This window comes from Trypanosoma melophagium, assembly GCF_022059095.1.
Source record: "Trypanosoma melophagium isolate St. Kilda chromosome Unknown ctg5segment0, whole genome shotgun sequence".
Lineage (NCBI taxonomy): Eukaryota > Euglenozoa > Kinetoplastea > Trypanosomatida > Trypanosomatidae > Trypanosoma > Trypanosoma melophagium.
The window spans coordinates 33729-55052 of record NW_027125187.1 but is presented as its reverse complement, the minus strand read 5'-3'; the positions used below and the strand labels follow the sequence as shown (position 1 = coordinate 55052).

General features: G+C 40.9%; 15 protein-coding genes across 15 annotated transcripts; all 15 read left to right on the top strand.

The window, feature by feature from the left end:
- Window positions 1-48: 48 nt before the first annotated feature.
- On the top strand, window positions 49-1290 carry LSM04_004702 (uncharacterized protein; the record flags this gene model as incomplete). Its single annotated transcript, XM_067329371.1, has 1 exon — window positions 49-1290. The coding sequence occupies one exon, from the start codon at window positions 49-51 to the stop codon at window positions 1288-1290; it is 1242 nt and encodes a 413-aa protein (XP_067187385.1).
- Window positions 1291-1726: 436 nt separating this feature from the next.
- On the top strand, window positions 1727-2116 carry LSM04_009301 (Yippee/Mis18/Cereblon; the record flags this gene model as incomplete). The annotated part of the gene is made up of 1 exon (XM_067329370.1): window positions 1727-2116. The coding sequence occupies one exon, from the start codon at window positions 1727-1729 to the stop codon at window positions 2114-2116; it is 390 nt and encodes a 129-aa protein (XP_067187589.1).
- A 446-nt stretch (window positions 2117-2562) lies between these two features.
- LSM04_004145 (Protein kinase domain) lies at window positions 2563-3726 on the top strand (the record flags this gene model as incomplete). The annotated part of the gene is made up of 1 exon (XM_067329369.1): window positions 2563-3726. The coding sequence occupies one exon, from the start codon at window positions 2563-2565 to the stop codon at window positions 3724-3726; it is 1164 nt and encodes a 387-aa protein (XP_067187343.1).
- Window positions 3727-4301: 575 nt separating this feature from the next.
- Window positions 4302-5075, top strand: LSM04_004641 (uncharacterized protein; the record flags this gene model as incomplete). The annotated part of the gene is made up of 1 exon (XM_067329368.1): window positions 4302-5075. One exon carries the CDS (start codon window positions 4302-4304, stop codon window positions 5073-5075), a length of 774 nt encoding a protein of 257 aa, XP_067187376.1.
- A 335-nt stretch (window positions 5076-5410) lies between these two features.
- LSM04_003094 (zinc finger protein) lies at window positions 5411-7066 on the top strand (the record flags this gene model as incomplete). The annotated part of the gene is made up of 1 exon (XM_067329367.1): window positions 5411-7066. One exon carries the CDS (start codon window positions 5411-5413, stop codon window positions 7064-7066), a length of 1656 nt encoding a protein of 551 aa, XP_067187294.1.
- Window positions 7067-7284: 218 nt separating this feature from the next.
- LSM04_002981 (uncharacterized protein) lies at window positions 7285-8151 on the top strand (the record flags this gene model as incomplete). Its single annotated transcript, XM_067329366.1, has 1 exon — window positions 7285-8151. The coding sequence occupies one exon, from the start codon at window positions 7285-7287 to the stop codon at window positions 8149-8151; it is 867 nt and encodes a 288-aa protein (XP_067187284.1).
- A 392-nt stretch (window positions 8152-8543) lies between these two features.
- Window positions 8544-9722, top strand: LSM04_003645 (S-adenosylmethionine synthetase; the record flags this gene model as incomplete). The annotated part of the gene is made up of 1 exon (XM_067329364.1): window positions 8544-9722. One exon carries the CDS (start codon window positions 8544-8546, stop codon window positions 9720-9722), a length of 1179 nt encoding a protein of 392 aa, XP_067187321.1.
- Window positions 9723-10157: 435 nt separating this feature from the next.
- On the top strand, window positions 10158-10901 carry LSM04_000073 (uncharacterized protein; the record flags this gene model as incomplete). Its single annotated transcript, XM_067329363.1, has 1 exon — window positions 10158-10901. The coding sequence occupies one exon, from the start codon at window positions 10158-10160 to the stop codon at window positions 10899-10901; it is 744 nt and encodes a 247-aa protein (XP_067187143.1).
- Window positions 10902-11157: 256 nt separating this feature from the next.
- Window positions 11158-12576, top strand: LSM04_000095 (Peptide chain release factor class I/class II; the record flags this gene model as incomplete). The annotated part of the gene is made up of 1 exon (XM_067329362.1): window positions 11158-12576. The coding sequence occupies one exon, from the start codon at window positions 11158-11160 to the stop codon at window positions 12574-12576; it is 1419 nt and encodes a 472-aa protein (XP_067187145.1).
- Window positions 12577-12858: 282 nt separating this feature from the next.
- LSM04_008394 (Cytochrome P450) lies at window positions 12859-14391 on the top strand (the record flags this gene model as incomplete). Its single annotated transcript, XM_067329361.1, has 1 exon — window positions 12859-14391. One exon carries the CDS (start codon window positions 12859-12861, stop codon window positions 14389-14391), a length of 1533 nt encoding a protein of 510 aa, XP_067187547.1.
- A 666-nt stretch (window positions 14392-15057) lies between these two features.
- LSM04_007304 (Mago nashi protein) lies at window positions 15058-15555 on the top strand (the record flags this gene model as incomplete). The annotated part of the gene is made up of 1 exon (XM_067329360.1): window positions 15058-15555. The coding sequence occupies one exon, from the start codon at window positions 15058-15060 to the stop codon at window positions 15553-15555; it is 498 nt and encodes a 165-aa protein (XP_067187499.1).
- Window positions 15556-15759: 204 nt separating this feature from the next.
- On the top strand, window positions 15760-16608 carry LSM04_000479 (uncharacterized protein; the record flags this gene model as incomplete). The annotated part of the gene is made up of 1 exon (XM_067329359.1): window positions 15760-16608. The coding sequence occupies one exon, from the start codon at window positions 15760-15762 to the stop codon at window positions 16606-16608; it is 849 nt and encodes a 282-aa protein (XP_067187168.1).
- A 553-nt stretch (window positions 16609-17161) lies between these two features.
- Window positions 17162-19342, top strand: LSM04_008339 (Protein kinase domain; the record flags this gene model as incomplete). Its single annotated transcript, XM_067329358.1, has 1 exon — window positions 17162-19342. One exon carries the CDS (start codon window positions 17162-17164, stop codon window positions 19340-19342), a length of 2181 nt encoding a protein of 726 aa, XP_067187542.1.
- Window positions 19343-19871: 529 nt separating this feature from the next.
- Window positions 19872-20306, top strand: LSM04_007529 (Ribosomal protein S11; the record flags this gene model as incomplete). Its single annotated transcript, XM_067329357.1, has 1 exon — window positions 19872-20306. The coding sequence occupies one exon, from the start codon at window positions 19872-19874 to the stop codon at window positions 20304-20306; it is 435 nt and encodes a 144-aa protein (XP_067187511.1).
- Window positions 20307-20540: 234 nt separating this feature from the next.
- On the top strand, window positions 20541-21092 carry LSM04_004023 (ATP synthase; the record flags this gene model as incomplete). The annotated part of the gene is made up of 1 exon (XM_067329356.1): window positions 20541-21092. The coding sequence occupies one exon, from the start codon at window positions 20541-20543 to the stop codon at window positions 21090-21092; it is 552 nt and encodes a 183-aa protein (XP_067187337.1).
- Window positions 21093-21324: the final 232 nt, after the last annotated feature.

The following is a 21324-nucleotide window of genomic DNA, read 5'->3' as shown; positions in this document are numbered from 1 at the left end:
AAAAATATCTTCGCTTGATTTGCCTCATTTCATAGGGAACTCATGGATATGAATGATACTATTGGTGCGCTGGAAAATAAGCTTGATGAGCTAACGCGTGTTAAGGTCTTTGACGATGATGTAAAGAGTGGTGTGGATAGTCTCCTTGGGTCTATGCCTAACCCTGATGAGGAACGAGACCCCGAGACGCGGGTTCGTCTGCTCGTGCTGCGCTGCAAGGCGTTAACGCTGCTCCCTGTCTTTTCCATGGAGGCGGAGCGCGACTGTAGTGCTGCGCTGAAGCTGCGTCACGACCGACCAGATTTGTGGGTTCTGCTGAGCGAGTGTCTTTCGCGGCGGCGGGCGACGCGTGAGGCGTGTGATGCGCTGGACCACGCCCTGCGCCTTGACGCTGCCAATGTGGAAGCACTCTGCCAATACAGCCGCCTTCTGCGTGGGCTGTCGGCCGATCCTGCGGTGCCTGCGGTGGAGCGGCGGCGGTATCTCTTCGAGGCAGTGGAACGCGGGAAGGCAGCGGCCACGGCGTCCCCCGACCGGGCAGACGGCTGGCACTCGTACGCCATCGCGCTGCTCTCCGCGGCCCTCGCCGATGGCGTCGATCTCGGCGGTGTGCGGCGGGCGGCGCTTGCGATGCGGCAGGCAGCTGCCCTCGCCGGCACGGACCCGGACGTGCGGTTCAACAAGGCGGCCCTTGAGGGACTTCTCGGCCACTTTGGTACCGCCGCCTGTGACCTCCTCGCCGCCCACGAGGCAGACTCACGTCGTCTTCCAGGCACCCTGCAGCTCCTAGAAGACCACATTGCCATCCTCCGCCGCGCACACTCACGCATTGACAGCGCACAACAGACGGGCAAACGCGCCTTCGCAGCACTGTTGGCAAAATTGCCCCCCACAGCGGAGGGCGCCACCACAAAGAATCTCCTAGGGGGACAAACGAAAAATAACTGTCGCATTACAGTTGGTGTGGTGGATGTCTTAAGCGAATCTACAATGGAACCAATGGTAGTACTTGCAGCTGAAAAAAATGGGGAGTTCGTTTTGTTACTCTTCTACGGTTTACAGCGCAATGCTATTAAAATTAATGACACTATTATCGCATTGTCATTTCCGGATAGTACTGTTGTTCGCGTGCAACACAATGTTCCTGCCATTCCTTTGTTGGATAGTAGCTCTTTTGAATCTACTTACACACAAGTGTTCGTTGATCTAAAGACAACGCTTGTTAATGGTTCACCCGTTCCAGCTCGTATGCTCCTCCCACCTAGGATTTCTTCGCGACTTTTTGTCTGAATTTCCTCTTTTTTCTTGTAAAAAAGACATTTCTTTTACGAAAAAAAAAAAACGATACAAAAAAAATTAGATTTGGACATAAAAAAAAACAAGCGAAAGTGATAGGGGTATCCTTGTTTATCTCTTGTTTTTTGCCAGATATATGCTGTCTTTATATACGTGTGTGCATGTGGTGAGAGTTGGGGTGAGACAATGGTGTTGATGGTCGAGGTAGAAGTAGCATACCACAACCGTTACTACTACTACTACTACTATTGTCGCTGATGTTGATTCTTTTCTTCTTTGATTACCACTGGCTTCACTGCTGCTGGTAGTGGTTGTGTCTTTAATATCATTAGAACTTCTCTCTACCTACAATATCACCGCAAGTCTTTTTTTTTGCTGTTGTTGACTTTCTTTGTTTTTATAAATAAAGGCTCGACTGCCACGAGAATTCATGGTACAACGCGTGCGCATAATTTTCACAGGAAAGGATGGGTACGGATGTGGTCGCTGTGGTGCCTACCTTTGTGACACTGGCGATGTTATATCACGACATTTCCACGGCAAACACGGTAAAGCTTGTTTAGTAAGCCGCTGTTTCAATTACTATTTTGGTCCCCAAGAAGAAAAGCAACTCCTGACAGGTGTCCATATAGTGCGTGATGTATTCTGTTCAAATTGTGATTCTTACCTTGGTTGGACGTACGACTTTGCTCATGAAGAGAAGGAACGGTACAAGACCAATCGTTTTGTTTTGGAGCGCGAGCTTTTGAGGGAAATAGGTTCCAACTCAGATGGATGCAGCGAAGTCAGTGTGGGACCTGAGGAGCAGAGGGCTGTTTAAATCACTGACATCTGTGTTGTTATGTTTTTATGATGTTTTTTTTTTCTTTTTTGCTCTTATAGTGAACCACTTCTTTTTTATTTAGTTACTACTTTTTTCCACCTTTTTTTTTCGTTTTGGCATTACGCAAGTCAGTGAATGCGTAAAGAGATAATTCTCTCCATTTCAGTTCATTTAACACACTCACTCATACACACGGTGTCCTGTACAGATATATATATATATATTTGGTGCGGGTGCGGGGTTTTGTGGAAATATGAGCGAGACCATTACTTCCAATGCCTCTTCCCCTCATTTTTTCCCCTATATGTACTTAGAATTTCTACTTTTTCTTGTAACAATCGATGGCTTTTTTTGTTTTTTTGTTTGATTTGAATCTCGGTAATGAAAGAATCGTACGTCTTATTTTTGGATAGAAGATAAAGTACTAAAGTAATAGGAAGGAAATGACAAGTCATCTAGTTGAGAAGAATAAAGGTAGTAACCCTCTTAAGGACACTCTGATTGGGGGTCGTTTCCGCATTCTCAAACGGTTAGGAAGCGGTTCATTTGGTGGGGTGTACATGGGTGTAAACATTCATAGTGGTGTGAATGTGGCTGTAAAATTAGAGTCAGTGAGAAATCATGGTTGTGCAATGCTGGAGCACAGAATATACAATTACTTTAATGAATGCACACTTCCTATTGGTATTCCGCGATCGCACTTTGCTGGTCGTGTAGGTGATTATAACGTTATTGTGATTGACTTGCTTGGCCCAAACCTTGAGGAGCTGTTCAATATATGCGGCCGTAAATTTAGTCCCAAAACAGTTTGCATTATTGGCATACAAATAATTCAGCGTTTGCAGTGCATGCACAGCATGCACTACATTCATCGAGATATCAAACCAGAGAATTTTGTTATGGGCGTAGGCGATGACTCACATACAGTGTACATAATAGATATGGGCTTGGCAAAACGATATCGTGACCCTGTTACACTGCAACATATTCCATGGGAAGAGAAGAAGGGCTTAACAGGCACGGTCCGGTATGTTAGTATCAACACACATCGTGGTATACAACAATCTCGCAGAGATGATATGGAATCAGTAATGTACCTTCTTTTTTATTTTTTACGCGGGGGTCTTCCATGGCAGGGGATGAGAACTCAGCCAAATGATATGCATTACGAGGCTATTAGTGATGTTAAGATGGCTACTTCACCGGATAAGTTGGGAATGGGGTTTCCAACGCAATTTGCACAACTTTTACAATACTCACGTGCTCTTGATTTTTATGAGGTCCCACAATACTCATACTATGTGCGGTTATTACACGAAGCGCTTGCCTCAATTGGCGAGTCCTTTGATTATCAGTATCCATGGTCAGCGAAATTGGATCCGTGTGTGGCAGAAATACGGGGCGATACTGACTCACTAGAAGAAGACATTATTGAAAAATCAGCATCACGTGCAAAGCGCTTTAATCGCAGATTGACTGCCACGAATGCTACACAGTGTCGCACATTTGTAGATGATGCCTTTCATCTTATGCCATGTGGTCCAAGTGATGGTACGGCTTCTTTACTCGAATTACGGGATTACTACGGCATTGATCTTTTTTTCTAAATTCACAGTTGAGGTGGTGTTCGAGTTTCTAGTTCTGTAAGTATGTGAATGAATCGAGTTTAGCTTATCCAGGTTTGCCTAGTAGAGAACGTGTGACAACCAAATATATATGTTTATATATTATTTTTTTTATTCTCCTTTCTTTCATAGTTCGCTTCACTTATTCTAAAAGAAAAAGGGAAGCAGACGCATCGTAAAGTGATGAATCAAGATCAAGCAACCCGATAATAATAATAATAATAATAATAATAATAATAATAATAATAATAATAATAATAATAATAACATATGTTGATATGTTGCAACTCTCTTATTTGTTGTAATATTTCCTTTTGCTGTTTTTTTGCTTTTCATAGTTAGAGGTTTTTTTTCCCTTCCTTCCCCTGAAAGACTTCGAATTCTGTCCATTGAACCACTTTTGGGGGGCCCGACTCCCCCTTTACTTCCTCCACCTCTTTGTATATATATATATATATGTGCATGTATACTTGGTTTTTTTTTTCTCTCTTTAAACACCATTGGGTTTTTTTTTCCACCCTTTCTCTGTTTTGGTATACCTTTTAGGGATATTTTACATGAGTACCGTGTGGAGTTCTCAGCTTGTGGAGGAACTGCTTTTCCGGCAGTATATTAAGGGAGAAGATGTCTCAATGCTGCTTCCTCCACCACCGACATTGTCTGCCGATCAGTACTTGGAGAGGTATGACCAATGTACTAAGGTGTTGTCTTCCTATGTCAGGAACGGTCCAACAGCCGCCCTGTCATCTCAAAATGTGAATACAGCCTCAAGAATATACGGTGCAACACCTGTAAAGGGACAATCCCTGTACTCTCGATCTCTCAACCAGTCTTCTCAAAATGCTGCTGCTGTTGAACCCAAGTTACAGGGCTGCCGAACTCCAAATGGAAAGGACATTAACTCGTCGGCGGTAGACTCACCTGCCCCAGCCGTTCCTAACACCACCACCCGACAGGGGAACTCTTCTCCTGTGGCTCATCTAAGACGAAACAAAATAGAGTGGCCTTCCTCTGTACCCACTAATGCATCATTAAAGAGCACAAGTCGATCCAAGGTGGCACATTTGACAACAAAGCGAGTGGCAGCTCAGGAAGGGGTAGATCCAGATCTTGTTTTTGCACAGAATCCTGAAGAGTTACCTCTCCACCTTATTTTTGCAAATTATCCAAAAGCCCTTGAATCTCTGGCAGCTGTTCGAGGTGGTAGCGGGGACTGGAGGAATGATACATTCACAGTGGAGGAGGAAAATCAGTACAAGCGGGATCTTGGTTTTGTGCATGTGGGGCCAAGCCAGTGCTCTTACGGAAGAGCTATGCTTTTCCAGAAGTAAATCTGTGCTTGTCGCATTTTGTTTCCCCCCTTTTCTTTGTTTCTTAATGTTTTTCAAAGGACAATATAACAAAAAACTGTTTTCTCTTATTTATTTATTTATTATTAGATGACTAGATGTTTCCTTTTCCGTTTTTTTTTTCTCGTTTCTTTTTCTTTTTTTCCTTCTTAACATGTGTCTGATGGTTACTGTTAATTGAGTACTTTGGGGATATAATATATGATATATATATTTATGTAAATCTTTTCATTACATCTCTTATTATCTACCCCTTTCTTTCTTTCTTTCTTTCTTTCTTTCTTTCCTTGCAGTGTTTTCTTTTTTTTTCCCTACTAATGTCAGCATCATACAAAGTGGGTACACCTCTTTGGGTGAAATGTGATGATGGAGAGTGGTGGCCAGCTGTTGCTAGAAAAGCGGACGAGGAGTTGCTTCTCCTTGTTGGAGGAGGGTACAACATGTGTGTTGAGTTTTACCATGATCCTGGTAATCTTTATCCGTTAGTTGCGAACAGTGATGTTGTGCGACTATTTCACCGTTCAGAGAGTGAGCGGGATGCGGAAGAGCAGAAACTTTTTCTAGTGAAGGCGACACAAGATGCAGTGCAAAAGGCTTTTCAGGATTGTGATAATAGTGCCGATTCAAGAGAAGTAGTAATACCTTATAGCGCGAAGGAGCTGCGTTGCATGTCAGCTCTACTAAAATCGGTTAATCACAATACTGCTCTAGAGTTACGACGTGCTTTGGAGCAGCAGGAAGGTGTAGACCTCTCGCTACACAAAAATAAACGTGTGGGTGATAATGCTAGTAAAAAACGTAAAAGAAGTGTGAACGCGACCTCAGGAGACATATCAACATCTTATAATAACATAAAGGAGGGACTGACTGCAGATGAGTCAAGTTACAGACCTCTTGAGTTATCAAAAAGAACAATAACAACAACAACAACAACAACAGCAACAACAACAACAACATCATCAGCAGCAGCAGCAACAGGAACTGCAACGGCGGTAGGAATGACAGGGACAAGTATTCCTAGAACAGCTCATTTTGAGGGAAAACATGAGTTTTGTAAATCGTTTTCTCCCGCTGCATTAGATGTACTCCGCAAAGAAGTTTTTGAAGACAAGGAACGATTCATATTGTCACCAATTTATCGCTACCTTGATGTGCTTGGTGCTGTAGCGGTGGATGGAGTGCCCTTGCAGACAACATTGCCATCTCCACTCGCGCTGTGTGAAGTACCGGATGGTGGGTTTCCCTCATCACGGCGTGTTCTGCTGGTTGCTCTCTCAACTTCCAATTTTGATCACACAGATGGGTGGATGGTGCCCTTTGAGTACGAAGACAGCATCATTGCTATGACGCTTTCTGTGAACGATAATGTGATTGACACACCTTGCAACCCTTCCCTACCTTCTGGGAAAGAAATTTTAGCTGTAAAAACGGCCCCAGTGGCTGATATCACTACTCATGTACTTCGTGAAGAGTTGTTTTCATTGAAAGTTGGTTTTACAGGGTTTTTAGAGGACGCCACGCTATGGAATGGTATCATTGTTGCAGTATATGTAGATGAGGTTGATATGGATTTATTGGTTAACAGAATTGTTTCAAATTATCAGATGCCGCCTCGTCGCAGAAAACGTGACAGTGTAGTTGGGGTGCAAGTGAAGATTGTGTGCCCCATTACAACACTTCCATTGGAGATTCCAGTACGAGGTTTTTCCTGTGAGCATATGCAATGCATGGAACTGCGCTCTCTACTTGTGCATTGTATTCGTACCAATGTGTGGAATTGTCCATTATGTTGGGCTCCAACTGTGCCACGTACCATTATTGTAAACTATAGGTTAAAAGAATGGTTAGAAACGCACCAATCGCAAATAAGTGAAGTGGACTTTATTGTTGAAACACCTTCTGGTGGCCCTCTGCAACCCATCTGGAGACAGAAAATCTCCAGAAAAATTGCTGATGTCATTGCTGTGGAATAACACTTATTGGATGCGCGGTAAATGGTTTCTTTTTTCTTTTTTCTTTTTTTTTCTACGGTTTGTTTGTCTTTGTTTTTTTATTCATAAATAGTCTTGTTATTGTCATTCTTAGTCTTGTGGTAGTAATATTTGAAGTAATTGGGTGTAACTTTCTTTAATTGCATTTTTTATTTTTGTTTCGTTCTTTGACTTCTCGTTTAGTTTGTAGGAGTGAATAGATGAATGATCTCTTTATGTCAGAATCCACATGCAGGAGACAAATTACTCTTGTTGAAGCTAGCGTATTTAAGGTACATTCACTTTTGTTCCTCTCCACGATAGGACCCCACATGGGAAATGAGAAAATGAGTCATTACATGAAATTTATGGAATTTCTCTGGAATAGTTCTCTAATTTTTCATCTTTATAGTTACTATTTTAATAAAAAAGAAGCCTTAGTAAAAGATATTTTTTCTAGATTGGATGTTAAAATGGAAGGACCGAGAACGGATTTCTTACATGAATGTTCATCAGCAAATGAGGTATTAGTACACGATAAAAGAATAGAGAGACAAGAAAGAGTTAAACGAACGGATGGGACCAGAACCAAACTAGTAATGAGAAATGTACAAACATCTCGGGAAAACATGTATACTTCACTTTTTCTGGAGTATCTTAGTTCACATATTCAACTGTTTAGTACATACAGTATTGAACACGCCCGCATGCAGAAGGAGTTCTTTCTAGCTTTACATTATCAAAAATGTAAAGAATGGTCCTATTACCTTTCTACATTATTATTTGATGGCTCTAAACTTAATGTGATTGAGCCACCAGAGGAAGTTTATGGTTTGGTTGTCAGTGATGGACGTGTGTTAAACCGAAGTGGACATTTGGTGAAAGAGCACTATTATCAGGTGCGTGTCATCCAATCCTTTTCCCCTGCATTTCCTCTTGTACAACCTGGAGATGTAATACTATCCATTAATGGACGATCAGTTGTCACAATTGAAGGTGCAAGGACAGAGTTGCGGGGTCACCCAAAGACTTTGCAGCTTCTTCTGTTGCGTCTACAAAGAGTAATTTTAGCTACAGTAAGAGTTTAGTGTTTACTTCATTTGATTAAATGAGACTATCACCTCAAATATCAATAGAGGTAACTGAGTTGTGAAAATGAGAGATTTCTTTATCGTTTATTTATTTATTTATTTATTTATTTATTTATTTAGTTTTATTTATTTTCCTCTATCTGTAATTATAACTCTATTTTTATTTTTCCTCAGGTTGTTTATTATTATTATTATTATTATTATTATTATTATTATTATTATTATTATTATTATTATTATTATTATTATTATTATTATTTGTTTATTGTTCTTCTATTTATTGTTTCTTATTTAATATTTCTTTTTTCTTTTTTGAAACAACAACAACAACAAAAAAAAAGTAGTAAAAAAAAAAAGTGTGGCTTTGCCTTTCGTTTCATCCAAGTTCAATGTCTGTGCGGCAAATTCTTTTCTCTTCTGAGCACGTGAGTGAGGGCCACCCCGACAAACTCTGTGATCAGGTGTCCGATGCAGTATTAGATGCATGCCTTGCTGAAGACCCTCTTTCGAAGGTTGCTTGTGAGACTTGCTCAAAGACAGGCATGATCATGATTTTCGGCGAAATCACCACAAAGGCGCTTCTTGACTACCAGAAGGTGGTGCGCGATGCTGTGAAGGACATTGGGTTTGACGATGGTGAAAAGGGTCTGGATTATCGTTCATGCAACCTGTTAATCGCCATTGAACAGCAATCCCCAGAGATATGTCAGGGCCTTGGCGATTTTGAGGGTGAGGATCTCGGCGCTGGTGATCAGGGTATGATGTTCGGATATGCAACCGATGAAACAGAAACCTTTATGCCTTTGACTTACGAATTGGCTCGTGGTCTCGCAATGAAGTACAGTGAACTTCGCCGTAATGGTGAACTCTCATGGGCTCGTCCTGACGCAAAGACTCAAGTTACTGTACAATATGAGTACGACACTCGTGATGGTAAGCAAATACTTACACCCCAGCGCGTAGCTGTCGTTCTTATTTCTGCCCAACATGATCCTCATGTAACTAATGAGACTATTCGTGGGGAACTCATGAACAAGGTAATAAAGGCTGTGATTCCCAAGAATATGCTTGATGAAGATACCAAATACCACCTAAATCCATCTGGACGCTTCGTTATTGGGGGTCCCCACGGTGACGCTGGTCTCACTGGTCGCAAAATCATCGTTGACACGTACGGTGGCTGGGGAGCACATGGAGGTGGTGCTTTCTCTGGAAAGGATCCATCAAAGGTGGATCGTTCCGCCGCATACGCCGCCCGCTGGATCGCCAAATCACTCGTGGCTGCAGGTCTTGCAAAACGTTGCCTTGTACAGCTGGCATACGCCATTGGTGTGGCAGAGCCTCTGAGTATTCACATAGAGACTTATGGCACTGGCAAATATGACGATGCACGCATCCTTGATATTGTGAAGAAGAACTTCAAGCTCAGACCTTATGATATTATCAAAGAACTTGATCTTCGCCGACCCATATATCACATAACCTCACGTTTTGGTCACTTTGGCCGCGTCGATAACAGTGGCAAAGGAGGCTTTACATGGGAAATACCCAAGGTACTTGATGTGTAATGCTAAACATCATTATAAGGGATTTTGGCATTTGTTTTTCTACTACTTTTTTTTCCCCGTCCCTTTTTTTTTTTCTTTTCTTGTGGGATAATGCATGGTAACAGGCGTTAACCCTATAAGCAATATGAAGTAATTATCACTTCTGTTAAATATCTTTCATAAGTTAACATGAAATTTATATGTTTTTTCTCTCTGTGTCTGAAGAAGAAAGAGGGCAGCCAAGCAAAGGAATAGTTATAACTGTGCGTTTTTAAGAATATTTATGTAGGCTTGCTCTTCTTTGTATGTTGTGATTGGTGTTTTTTTTTCTTTGTTTTCCTTGTTTTGTATATATATTATGGATTTTGTGTTTGTTGTTTTATTTTGTTTTTTTTTTTTCCTCTGTTTGATTCTTTTGTTTTAGGGTTAGGGTTGGAATTGAGGTTTCGGTGAACCATGCTTGCGTCTCAGCTACGACGACAAGCTGATCGTCGTACCCGCCATCACATGATGGTTGATGGTCAAATAAATCCTCGTGAGTGGTTTAATTGGCATCCAAAGGAGTATCAACCGTGGTACTTTGATCGTCATAAGTTTCTCTATGAACAACAACAGTATGCACAGTTTCACCACTTGCTTTGCCATCAAGTTTATCTAAGAGATATTCTTCATCTGGTTCGATATCCAGAGCCTTATACGTATATTATCGACTGCCGAACATCCCCACTTAAGATGCATCGATGGGTACCTCATAGCTGGTGGTTACCGCGAGATGAGGTTGAGTATGCTCTCCAGCTTTCTCCTGAGGAGTTTGTTGATATGTATGGTTTTAGGAAACCCCAAAAATCTGATGATATTATCCTTGTTTCTCACAATGGTCTTTACTCTGAACAAGCAGGATGGGAGTGGAAAAAACAGTTTTTCCAGCATGTGTATAATTACCGTGGCGGAACGAATGAGCTTTTTGGAGAATTATACAGTGATATGGTATTGAAGGACTCTTTAGCACCATGGAAAGGTCCTTTTCCACAGAGCGGTATTTTTGTGGACAAGTGGAGTAAACGCAAAGTTCTGACACGCACGGGTCCATTTGATCGCCAGTATGAAATGCAAGATTTTGCATTGCCAGATTTGGAACTGGAGAAACCCAGACACACAGAAGATGGTCCTCGACAAAACATGCCCTACGGTCTTCAGTAGGGTAAAGGGGAAAAAAAATTCGGGCCAATTTCCAAATGCATGCTCTTGACGATACTTTTCTTTGTTATTGCTATTGTTTTTTCCATTTATTATTATTATTATTATTATTATTATTATTATTATTATTATTATTATTATTATTATTATTATTATTATTATTATTATCATTTTGAGTCTTACCATACTTTTATGGATTACCGCTATGGTGTACAATTTATTGGGTCCTGCTTCCGCTTTCTGAGATGTAAAGGGGATAATGACGAGATGCTGTTTAACTAACGTCAGAGGGGTTTCTACTCAATTGCGGTATAACCTGCAAGTGAGAATGTGCAGTTCCGCAGGGTTAAATGAAATATCTAGTGTTTCATTAACCAGTAGCATTATAGACCATGATAACCAGACAAGAGAAAAACGTCCTAGTCGTAGGCGTTATTCTGCAGCAAATGCAAAAGGACGATCAAAACATATACAAGAGATTATTCGCTCATTGAAGTCTGTTCCAAAAGTTAAAGCGATCGGCTTATTTGAAAAAATGCATCCTCGTGATAAGCTAGATATTTTGCGAACCCTTTCTCGACGTCGTGAGCGAAGAGCTGAGGGCCTCCCTTCTTATAAGAGTCATCTCTTTGAAAGACGTTATTATTTCAAGGAAGAGGATTTGTGTGAACAGAGCACTCTTGGTCGTGGACCTGGTGGCCAAGCAACGAATCGAAGGATGCAAACAGCAATAATTAAACATGTACCTTCAGGAATTATTGTAAAGTTTAGTAAATTCCCTTCCTACTGGCTTAACAGAAGAGCAGCACGAGAATTACTTAACTTGCGTTTGGAGGAACATTTATTAGGTCCAAATTCTAGAGCGGGTCGAATAAAGCGACAAAAAGAAAGGCAAAGGCTCTACCGTCTTCAATCGAGGACGAAAATGGTTGAAAAGGGTAATATTATGCTGGCAAAGATGTCTCAGCAACATGAATATTATGCAGTTCTTACAGGTACAAAACCTTTCCCTCCAGCTGTTTTGTTACAGCTTGATGTCAGTAATACCGATAAGACACTTTATATTTCGAGTCTCTTTGAGGAAGATTGTGGCAAATGGTGGACTATGTTATCAACTGCATTTACCAGAATAAATGCAGGAAATTGCATCGAAGAGAAGATAGGTGGTTATGATGAAAGTAAGATAAATGATCTCAAAGTGCCTGAGTTGTTTCGTTATATCTTTCCAGCAATTTACTTCTCTTCAACGCCGTTAACCTCGGTAGAAAAATGTGAATGGAGTGAATTAAAAAAATGTACTAATGATGAGGCAGCGATGCGCAATGTGATACGAGGACTTAACTGTTTTGTTGAGATGTTTGGTCTTCATTTGATTGCTAGATCTTTTACAAACCATAGCGGGAGTAGCACTCTAGTGCTGAAACCTGATGGTTTGAATTGGTGTGAGTTTAGAGGACGAATGTTGGCATCTAGCGAAAGAATGACTCCCCTGGCACTTATTTGTTTTTCTCACTTGGCATTGAGCCTTACACAACTACGATGCAAACGTGAAGTAAACGCCATATTGATGTTCTTCCGATGTGAATCCAAGATGAGTGTGAATGCACAATGGGCAACACATGGATTAAACCACATAAAGGGTTTTATTGAGAATCACAAGCCTTTTCAACCTGACTAAAAGGATTAACTTGAGCCATAAGGAAGAATACTTTTTCTTTATAATAATAATAATAAGAATAATAATAATACTAATAATAATAATAATAATAATAATAATAATAATAATAATAATTATTATTATTATTATTATTATTTTCTTCTTTGATACACTCTTTATTGATCTTGGCAAAGGGTTTTTTTTGTGTTTATGTATTATTTTTTCTCCTATTTTTCTCCTTCTTTGTGTGCGATACGGTATTTTATAAAAAGGAAAATTGCTGTGCAACTTTAGACTCCAGTTATGGCGGTGTTCAGTTCACTTTTGGGAGTACGATTACCGTACCTTGCAGAAGTTGTTATTCTCATACTAGTGGCGTATGCTGCTGCGTATCTTATTACAATGCTGTACTTTGCCCGGAAGCATAAATTCACCGTACCAGGACCAATTTTTGTACCTCCATTCGTTGGTGGATTAATCTCAATGATTCGAGACCCTTTTAGTTTTTGGGAGAAACAGCGATCTTACTGCCCACATGGTTACAGCTGGGTGGCAATTCTGATGCAATTTGTTGTATTTGTGACCCGTGCTGATTTATGCCATAAAATATTTGCCACAAACAGTGAGAGCACGTTAACATTACAACTACACCCTAATGGGCGAGTGATACTTGGTGACAACAATGTGGCTTTCCAAAGTGGTCCACAACATAAAGCTCTTCGAGCAAGTTTTATGAACCTCTTTACTACAAAGGCACTTTCCCTTTACCTCCCGATTCAAGAACGTATCATTCACAAGTACTTGGCAGATTGGGTAAAAAAATATCCCAAGGGTGGTAAACCAGAGGAAATGCGAGGTCATATACGTGATATGAATTGTTTAACATCTCAGACAGTTTTTATGGGCGAACATCTTCATAATCGTGAGGAATTTACAGAAAATTACAATACTATAACACGTGGTTTTCTCGCTGCTCCTATATATTTTCCTGGTACAGCACTTTACAAGGCCGTTCAGGCACGAAAAAAAGTTATGGATGAACTTCAAGCTGCTGTAAGGAGAAGCAAGCTTCGTATGTCTTTGCCAGATGCGGAGGCACATTGTTTACTTGATTTTTGGAGTGCTACAATATTGGAAACGTTGAAATCATGTGAAGAGGAGGGGGTTGAACCACCCGCTTACACTTCAGACCATGCAATGGCAGATACCATGCTGGACTTTTTGTTTGCATCACAAGATGCATCAACTGCTAGCCTTACCATGATCACAGCGACCATGTCAGATCGACCTGACATTTTACAGCGAGTACGTGAAGAGCAAGATAAGTTACGTGTGGGTGATGAACCATTAACATATGAGTTGGTACAGGAAATGACATTTACACGTCAATGTGTATTGGAACAGCTACGTCTATTCCCTCCTGCACCAATGGTCCCTATGAAAGCTCACTCTGACTTTGTTATTGATGATAAATTTACGGTGCCTCGAGGAAGTCTTATTATTCCATCACTGGTGGGATCATGTCGTGAGGGTTTTACAAATCCTGATGTATATGATCCTGACCGTATGGGACCAGAACGACAAGAAGATCGCAAGTTTGCTAAACAGTTCATTCCTTTTGGTGTTGGCCCTCATCGTTGCGTTGGTTACAACTATGCTATTAACCACCTCACAGTATATCTCGCGCTTGTCGCTCACGCTGCCGAGTGGACTCGTGTACGAACACCCAAGTCTGATGAGGTTCTCTATCTCCCCACTCTCTACCCATATGATTGCCTCTGTACATGGGCATATCGTGGCAACAAAGAGGAAAGCAAAGTAGAATCTGTAGGATAATGTATTTCTTTCTTTTCAGGTATTATTATTAATCTTTTTTTTTTTTTACAATAATACTCTTGAGATGTAACCACCATCTCAAGATAGTAGCCTATTGTATGAACCCCCAAAAGCGAACAACGAACAAGCAAACAAACAAGAACGGAAGCAATTAGTGAATCTAAGGTCAAATACTTGTGCCCACGGTCGCGTCTTTGGTCTTTTTAACTTTTTTTACTTTTTTTTTGATGGTGTCTAGGGGTGCGGAAGAAATATTAGTATATCTTATTTCTAACCTCAGACGCCTATGTATGGAAAAATAGAACGGGCTCAGAGGAGTGGTTGGGGGGAGGGTGGTGGGGGAGATTCAAAAATGTACGTTGGACACAAGAATGTTAAAACGAAAAAAAAAAATGAATAATACAATAAGAAAAAGAACAGGTGGTGCACAATGAAAAGAAGAAGCAAAAAAACTATGGGATAAAACAAGTTACCCCAACCCAAGATGTTTTTTTTTTTTTTTGAGGTGTCTTATTAAGTCGAAAAATAAAGTTCTATTTTTTTTTTTTGTTGTTTTCTTCAGTTGTTTGTATAGTGTAAATGCGTCTTATTCTTCTTTTGTTTTGTTTGTTATTGGGTTGTAAAATAATACTAACGCCTTAATTATTTTTCAACCAAGGAAAAGCAATGACGGCAGAAATGTTGTCAGAAAGGGAGATGACGGTGATGCCTGAAGAGACTATGGATTCTCATTTGTATCATCTCCGTTACTTTGCCGGGCATACGGGTCGCTATGGCAATGAATTTCTCGAGTTTGACATTCGCGACAATGGTACACTTAAGTATGGAAACAACAGCCGATACAGGAATGAAAATATTATTAAGAAGCAGGCTCGGGTATCCCCGGCGGTATTGGAAGAGATAAAACGTCTCATTATTTCTTCAGGTGTACTTGAAAGCGATGATGAGCGGTGGCCACAACCAGATCGCAATGGACGACAAGAATTAGAGATTCGTCTGGGAAACACCCATATCTCATTGGTGACAAACAAGATTACCTCCTTAAGCGAAGTTGAGAATTCAGAAAATCCAAAAGGGCTTGAGACATTCTACTACTTTGTACACGATATAAAGTCACTGGTTTTGGCCCTTGTTTCGCTCCACTTCAAAATAAAAGCTTGTTAGTTAGAGGTGATGATGATGATGAAAGTGGTGAATTAAATATGAGTGACATTTCTTTCTTTTTTTTTCCACGTTTCTCTCTCTCATATATTTATATATTGCTTTATTCTCATTGATCTTTATTATAATGACTATTATTGACCCTCTTTTTTTTTTTTTATGGTGCGTGTTCTTGTTTATTAGTGGTGCATTAGGACCTTATTACCCATGTCATTTTCTGTTCGAGCCAGTAACTCACCAATATCGCAGAAGAGTCCGGCTTCCCAGCCGTATATGTCACCACAGATGCTTCCGCAATCCACGACGCGTTACGGTATGCCACCGTTTTCGCTTCCTGGTTCTGACGAAGTGTACAACAATAACAATAACAGCGGCAATAATAATGTCGGTACCAGCAGTAGCAATTTAACTATGAAAAAACCAGGAACGGATCCGACACGCTACAAGACAACTATGTGTAGGAATTGGGAGACTGGGAGTTGTACCTTCAGGGGTTGTACGTTTGCTCACGGTGTGGAGGAGCTGCGTGCACCCACCCGAATAGATCATTACCGAAGTTCCAACATGGAACACCGTCAAACAAGTACGGAAACTACGTCACCGCAGTATTTTACAGGGACCTTAGGGACTCCGAACTTACCAAGAATTGAGCAATTGTTAAAGATGTTATATGCTGAGGTTCGGCGTGAGCGCGATCTTGTTGCTGTACATGTTGAAGCCAACCGTACCCTGGAGTCACTACTTAAAAAAGAACAAGTATTGCATGAACAGGCTAAAGTGCAGTTAGAGTCTGCAAAGCAAAAACTGAAGGAACTTACCCGTGTTGTTTTACAAACTAGCGAAGAATTAAATACCTTTCTTAACTCCTGTAGTATTAGTGAAACACAACGTAGCCGCATTGCACTGCTGGCAAATAAATTAACTGAAGTTATCCCTCAGCGTGATGGGACAAATGACAAAGCTGAGGGGGAAGAAAATAGAATCAAGGAATTGCTCAAGGCCCTACAAGAGTGTCGGGGTTCTGAAGATGCTGTACAAGAAACTTCCATTTATTGATGGGCTGGCAAGTGGGAGAGTGAGGGTGGGGTGAGTGGGGAAAGCTATACGCTTTGGATGTATTCTCGTTTTACTTTCTAGTGTAATGCCCTAGGGCAAGAGTGGGACCGTGCAGTTTTTTCTCTCCCTAAATACAGAAATAAAGACGAAAAACATCCCATTGCATATATATGAAGAGAATGAGAAAGGTTGGGAATGTGCCCACTCAGGGAAAAAAAAGGACATACCCACTTGCATAAATCCATATATCCATGCACTCACAGACACACACGCAAATGCACAAATAAATAAATAAATAAATAAATAAATAAATATAATATATATATATATATTTGTTGTTGTCGTTCCGTTCTTCCGCTCTTATATACATCTATATATATATATATATATATATATATATATATATATATATATGTATAGATATACTTAGATGTATACACGTATATGCATGTTTCCCTCATTTTTACTCTCTTTTACTTTGTTTTCATAATTTTTTTTATTTCACACTAGTCAGCGAATTGAAGTGGCACGCCATACACAAACATTTGGGGGTATGCCAAAGTGCAACAAGAAAGCGAAGGGCAAAAGGGTGCCAGAGAAAAAAGGTGGAAGGTTTGGCCCCAATAAGGAAAAGACGAAACATGTAGATCCGTATGCTGGAAATGAAATGAATGCAGACATTGATGCCATTGTGGAGGAACTTGAACGCACAGAGGAGTCTGTAGAGCATCCACAGCAGATGCCTCCAAAAGAACCAGAAAAGAAACAAAATAAACGTCGATTGGCCAATATAGAAGGCGTTACGGTGAAGCCTGGCATGACAATTGCGCAGGCGTACAAGATAGCGAACAAATTTCGACAACAACAACCCTTGAAAAATATACCCAATCAGTCTTTTGATGATGGAGAAGAGAAGGAAGATGATGCAGGAGGAAGTGGTGAGGATTACAGCGATACTGCTAATGAACGTCAGACAGAATACCGTAAAGGGGGCTACCATCCTGTGGTAGTTGGTGAAGTTTACCATGAACGTTACCGAGTTGTTAAAAAACTTGGATGGGGTTATTTTTCTACTGTTTGGCTCGTATGGGACTATACAGAAAAGAGATATTATGCAATGAAAATACAAAAATCAGCTAGACATTATACTGAAGCTGCATACGATGAAATTAAGCTATTGGGTGACATCATGTCTGCAGACCCTGATAAAACTCGTTGTTGTGCTCGTTTGAACGACTACTTTGAGCAGACAGGTCCAAATGGAACTCATGTCTGTATGGTATTTGATGTTTACGGTGAGGATTTGTTATCTCTTATTGAACGATATGATTATCGTGGTGTTCCTTTACCCATAGTCAAGTGCATTTCTCGACAGATCCTCGTGGGTTTGGAGCATGTACACTCGTTAGAGATTATTCACACCGACCTAAAACCTGAAAATGTTTTATTATCAACACCCAAGCATACTATAATATCACTAATGAAACGATATATTCCTCCTCCATTGCATCAGCGACCACGCCTAGTTGAGCGTGATCCAAAGTGTATGACAAAGTCGCAACGAAGGCGTTACTATAAAAAGCTCAAAACCATAGAAAAAAATGTCAAAACTAGTGAAAATACCTCGGTAAACCTCTCCCATAATGTGACAGAGATTGATCATGAAAATCGTGATCTACAAGAAGAAGAAGAACCGAAACAGACTAAAACTGTTTCCGAAAGTGAGACAGATTCAGATTGGGAAGTTGAACGGCTTCATCATGTGGTACTGGCTGATTTTGGTAATAGCTGTTGGACATACCGACAGTTTACAGATGATGTTCAAACTCGACAGTATCGTTCTCCAGAAGTAATTCTTGGAGAACCGTATTCTACTCCGATTGATTTATGGTCTGCCGCATGCATGATATTTGAACTTATCACAGGTGAATTTCTTTTTGACCCAAGAAAGGGTGATAATTACTCACGTGATGAAGATCATTTAGCTTTAATGACAGAACTTTTAGGTGAGCTACCAGATAGTATGCGTCTAGGTGATGGTAAGTACCGTTCTCAGTATTATAATTCCCGTGGTGAACTTCGAAGCATTAAGGATCTTAATTTTTGGTCCCTTGAAGATGTTCTCCATGGTAAGCATAAATTTACTCGCAAAAAGGCAAGTGAAATTGCACAGTTTCTTCTTCCTATGCTTGAATTCGATCCACACAAGAGAGCAACTGCCACTGAAATGCTTGCAAATTTTGAACACTTCTTTGAAATTCAAGAAGACGACTATGCTCCTTTCTGTTTCGTTCCTCCTGAGGCTGAACGTCGTGAACAAGAGGATGAAAGTGTAAGCGGTGATGATAAAACTGATTTTTCAGGTGATTATGACGATGAAGATGATGAAGAGGAACATTATTATCATGAAGAGGTAAAACAACCACGTGATACGAGGAGAGAAGCTAGTGATGAAGATGACATTGCAGAAGCCATCCGATACTGGGAAGAACATCCGATTCTCAACAAACAGTCATTACAAAAGCGCGGTCTTACTGTGACAGATATTCAGGCTGTGCTTTCTGGGAAACGTCTGGAGAACGCCGCAGCTCAAGAGGCTGCAAATGAGGTTATTCGCCTGCTTTCTGAAGAAACAGATGATGGAAGCGAGGATCAGAATGCGTACAGGGAACTCGATGCGGTGTCCTCTACAAGTGAATATAATGGTAGCAGAGGTGGTGCCAAGGTTGATTAAGAAGGAATCGCTTTTTTTTTTGTAGAGTACCAGCCACAGCTTCCTATGAGGATCGTATATAGAATAATAACAAGAAAAGAAAAAACGAAAGCAAGAATCCGGAGGAAACGAGGGGTTTAAAAGAAAAAAGAGAGAGGATGCGAGAAAGAGAGATAGTAAGATTATAGAGGCAAAGATAGCGAAGAGGTTGTTACTTTCCCGCGGTACTTTTTTTTTCTTGTTTCAAAGTTTATAAAGCTAAACAGTCGATAAGCGAACCGGGGATATCAGACCATGTCTCTTTAAGTTGCGTCTCTCTTTTTCTCCCCTTTTTTGTGTGTGTCTGTGTGGATCTCCTTCTGAAGTTATTTGAAGATGAAATGAGAAATTAGTAATAATAATAATAATAATAATAATAATAATAATAATAATAATAATAATAATAATAATAATAATAATAATACATGTTTTCACTATCCATCACAATACAACTTCATTGTTTTTGTTTTTTTCCTTTTTTCCCCTTCATATCTCACAGCGTTTCATAGGAATGTCAAGGAAGCAGGAAGTGAAGTTCTACGGCTCTAGCGCCGCTAAGGATGAGCTGGTGTACGGCGTTGTGCACATCTACGCCTCCTTCAACGACACCTTCGTGCACGTGACGGACATATCCGGCCGCGAGACCTTCTGCAAGGTGACTGGCGGTATGAAGGTGAAGGCGGACCGCGATGAGAGCTCCCCGTACGCCGCCATGATGGCCGCGCAGGACGTCGTCGCCCGCTGCCGCGAGTGCGGCATCAACGCCCTGCACGTGAAGATGCGTGCGACGGGTGGTGTTGGCACAAAGAGCCCCGGACCCGGTGCTCAGGCCGCCCTCCGTGCTCTTGCCCGCGCCGGCATGAAGATTGGTCGCATTGAGGACGTCACACCCATCCCAACAGACTCCACACGCCGCAAGGGTTCCCGCCGTGGTCGTCGTCTATAGGTACAAACTATGAAACTACATTTGTGGGTTTTACTTTTCTTTACTTTTTATTTCACAAAATTTAAAATCTTTGACTTTTGTCTTTCATCATGCTATTATGCTATGTGGTGTACTCCCTCATCGTTTTTTTCGTTCTGCTTCAAAACATGTTTCGTGCTTTCTTTTTTTTTCTTTTTTATTTTTTGGCATGTTTTTTTTCCTTTTTTTTTTTTTTTTTGCAATAGCTGATAAAAGATGTTCCGCGTTTTTGGCCGACGCCTTGTTTCCCGTACGCTGCCGCTGCTTCAGCAGGTACCGCATTCTTTACCGGAGGGGTTCGAATACATGGAGCACAAAGTTGTAGATAAGGATATCCATGCTTCTCACGAAAATATTGAGACCTTACGCTTTACTCTGACCCGTCAGGATGAGTTTCTTATGCGGGAGGATCCTGTCAAGTGTGTCACCGTAACGGGAGTTAATGGTGAGTATGGTATCTACCCTGGACATGCCTACAAGGTTGTTCAACTTATACCTTCTACACTTACAGTGGAGTACACTGATGGGAAAACGCAGAAATACTTCGTCAGTGGTGGCTTTGCGCACATTAATAATGAGGGATCTTGTGATGTAAATACAGTTGAGTGCGTCCCAATCGAGGAGCTTGATCTCGCCGCTGCCGAAAGTGCACTCGCTGCACAGCAGGCTTCTTTAGGCTCAGCGAAGGATGAAAAGGCCAGGGCGGTTATTGAAATTCGCATATCGGTTTTGGAGTCTGTTATTTCTGCATTGAAACATCACCATTAGTAAGGGTAACAATTACGATAATAATAATAATAGCATTGGGCACAAAAAAAAAAATTGTCGTAATTATGTCGTAGTAGCGTGCTAGAGGAGAGAAAGAAGAAGGCAAGAGAAAAAAAAACAAAGAAAAAGGAAGAGGGTGATGTTCGGGTTAGGGTTAGGGTTGGGAGAGAAGAGAGAAGAGAGAATAAGGTAGGGGAGAGGAGGAGGGAGGTATAGCCACGACATTTGATGA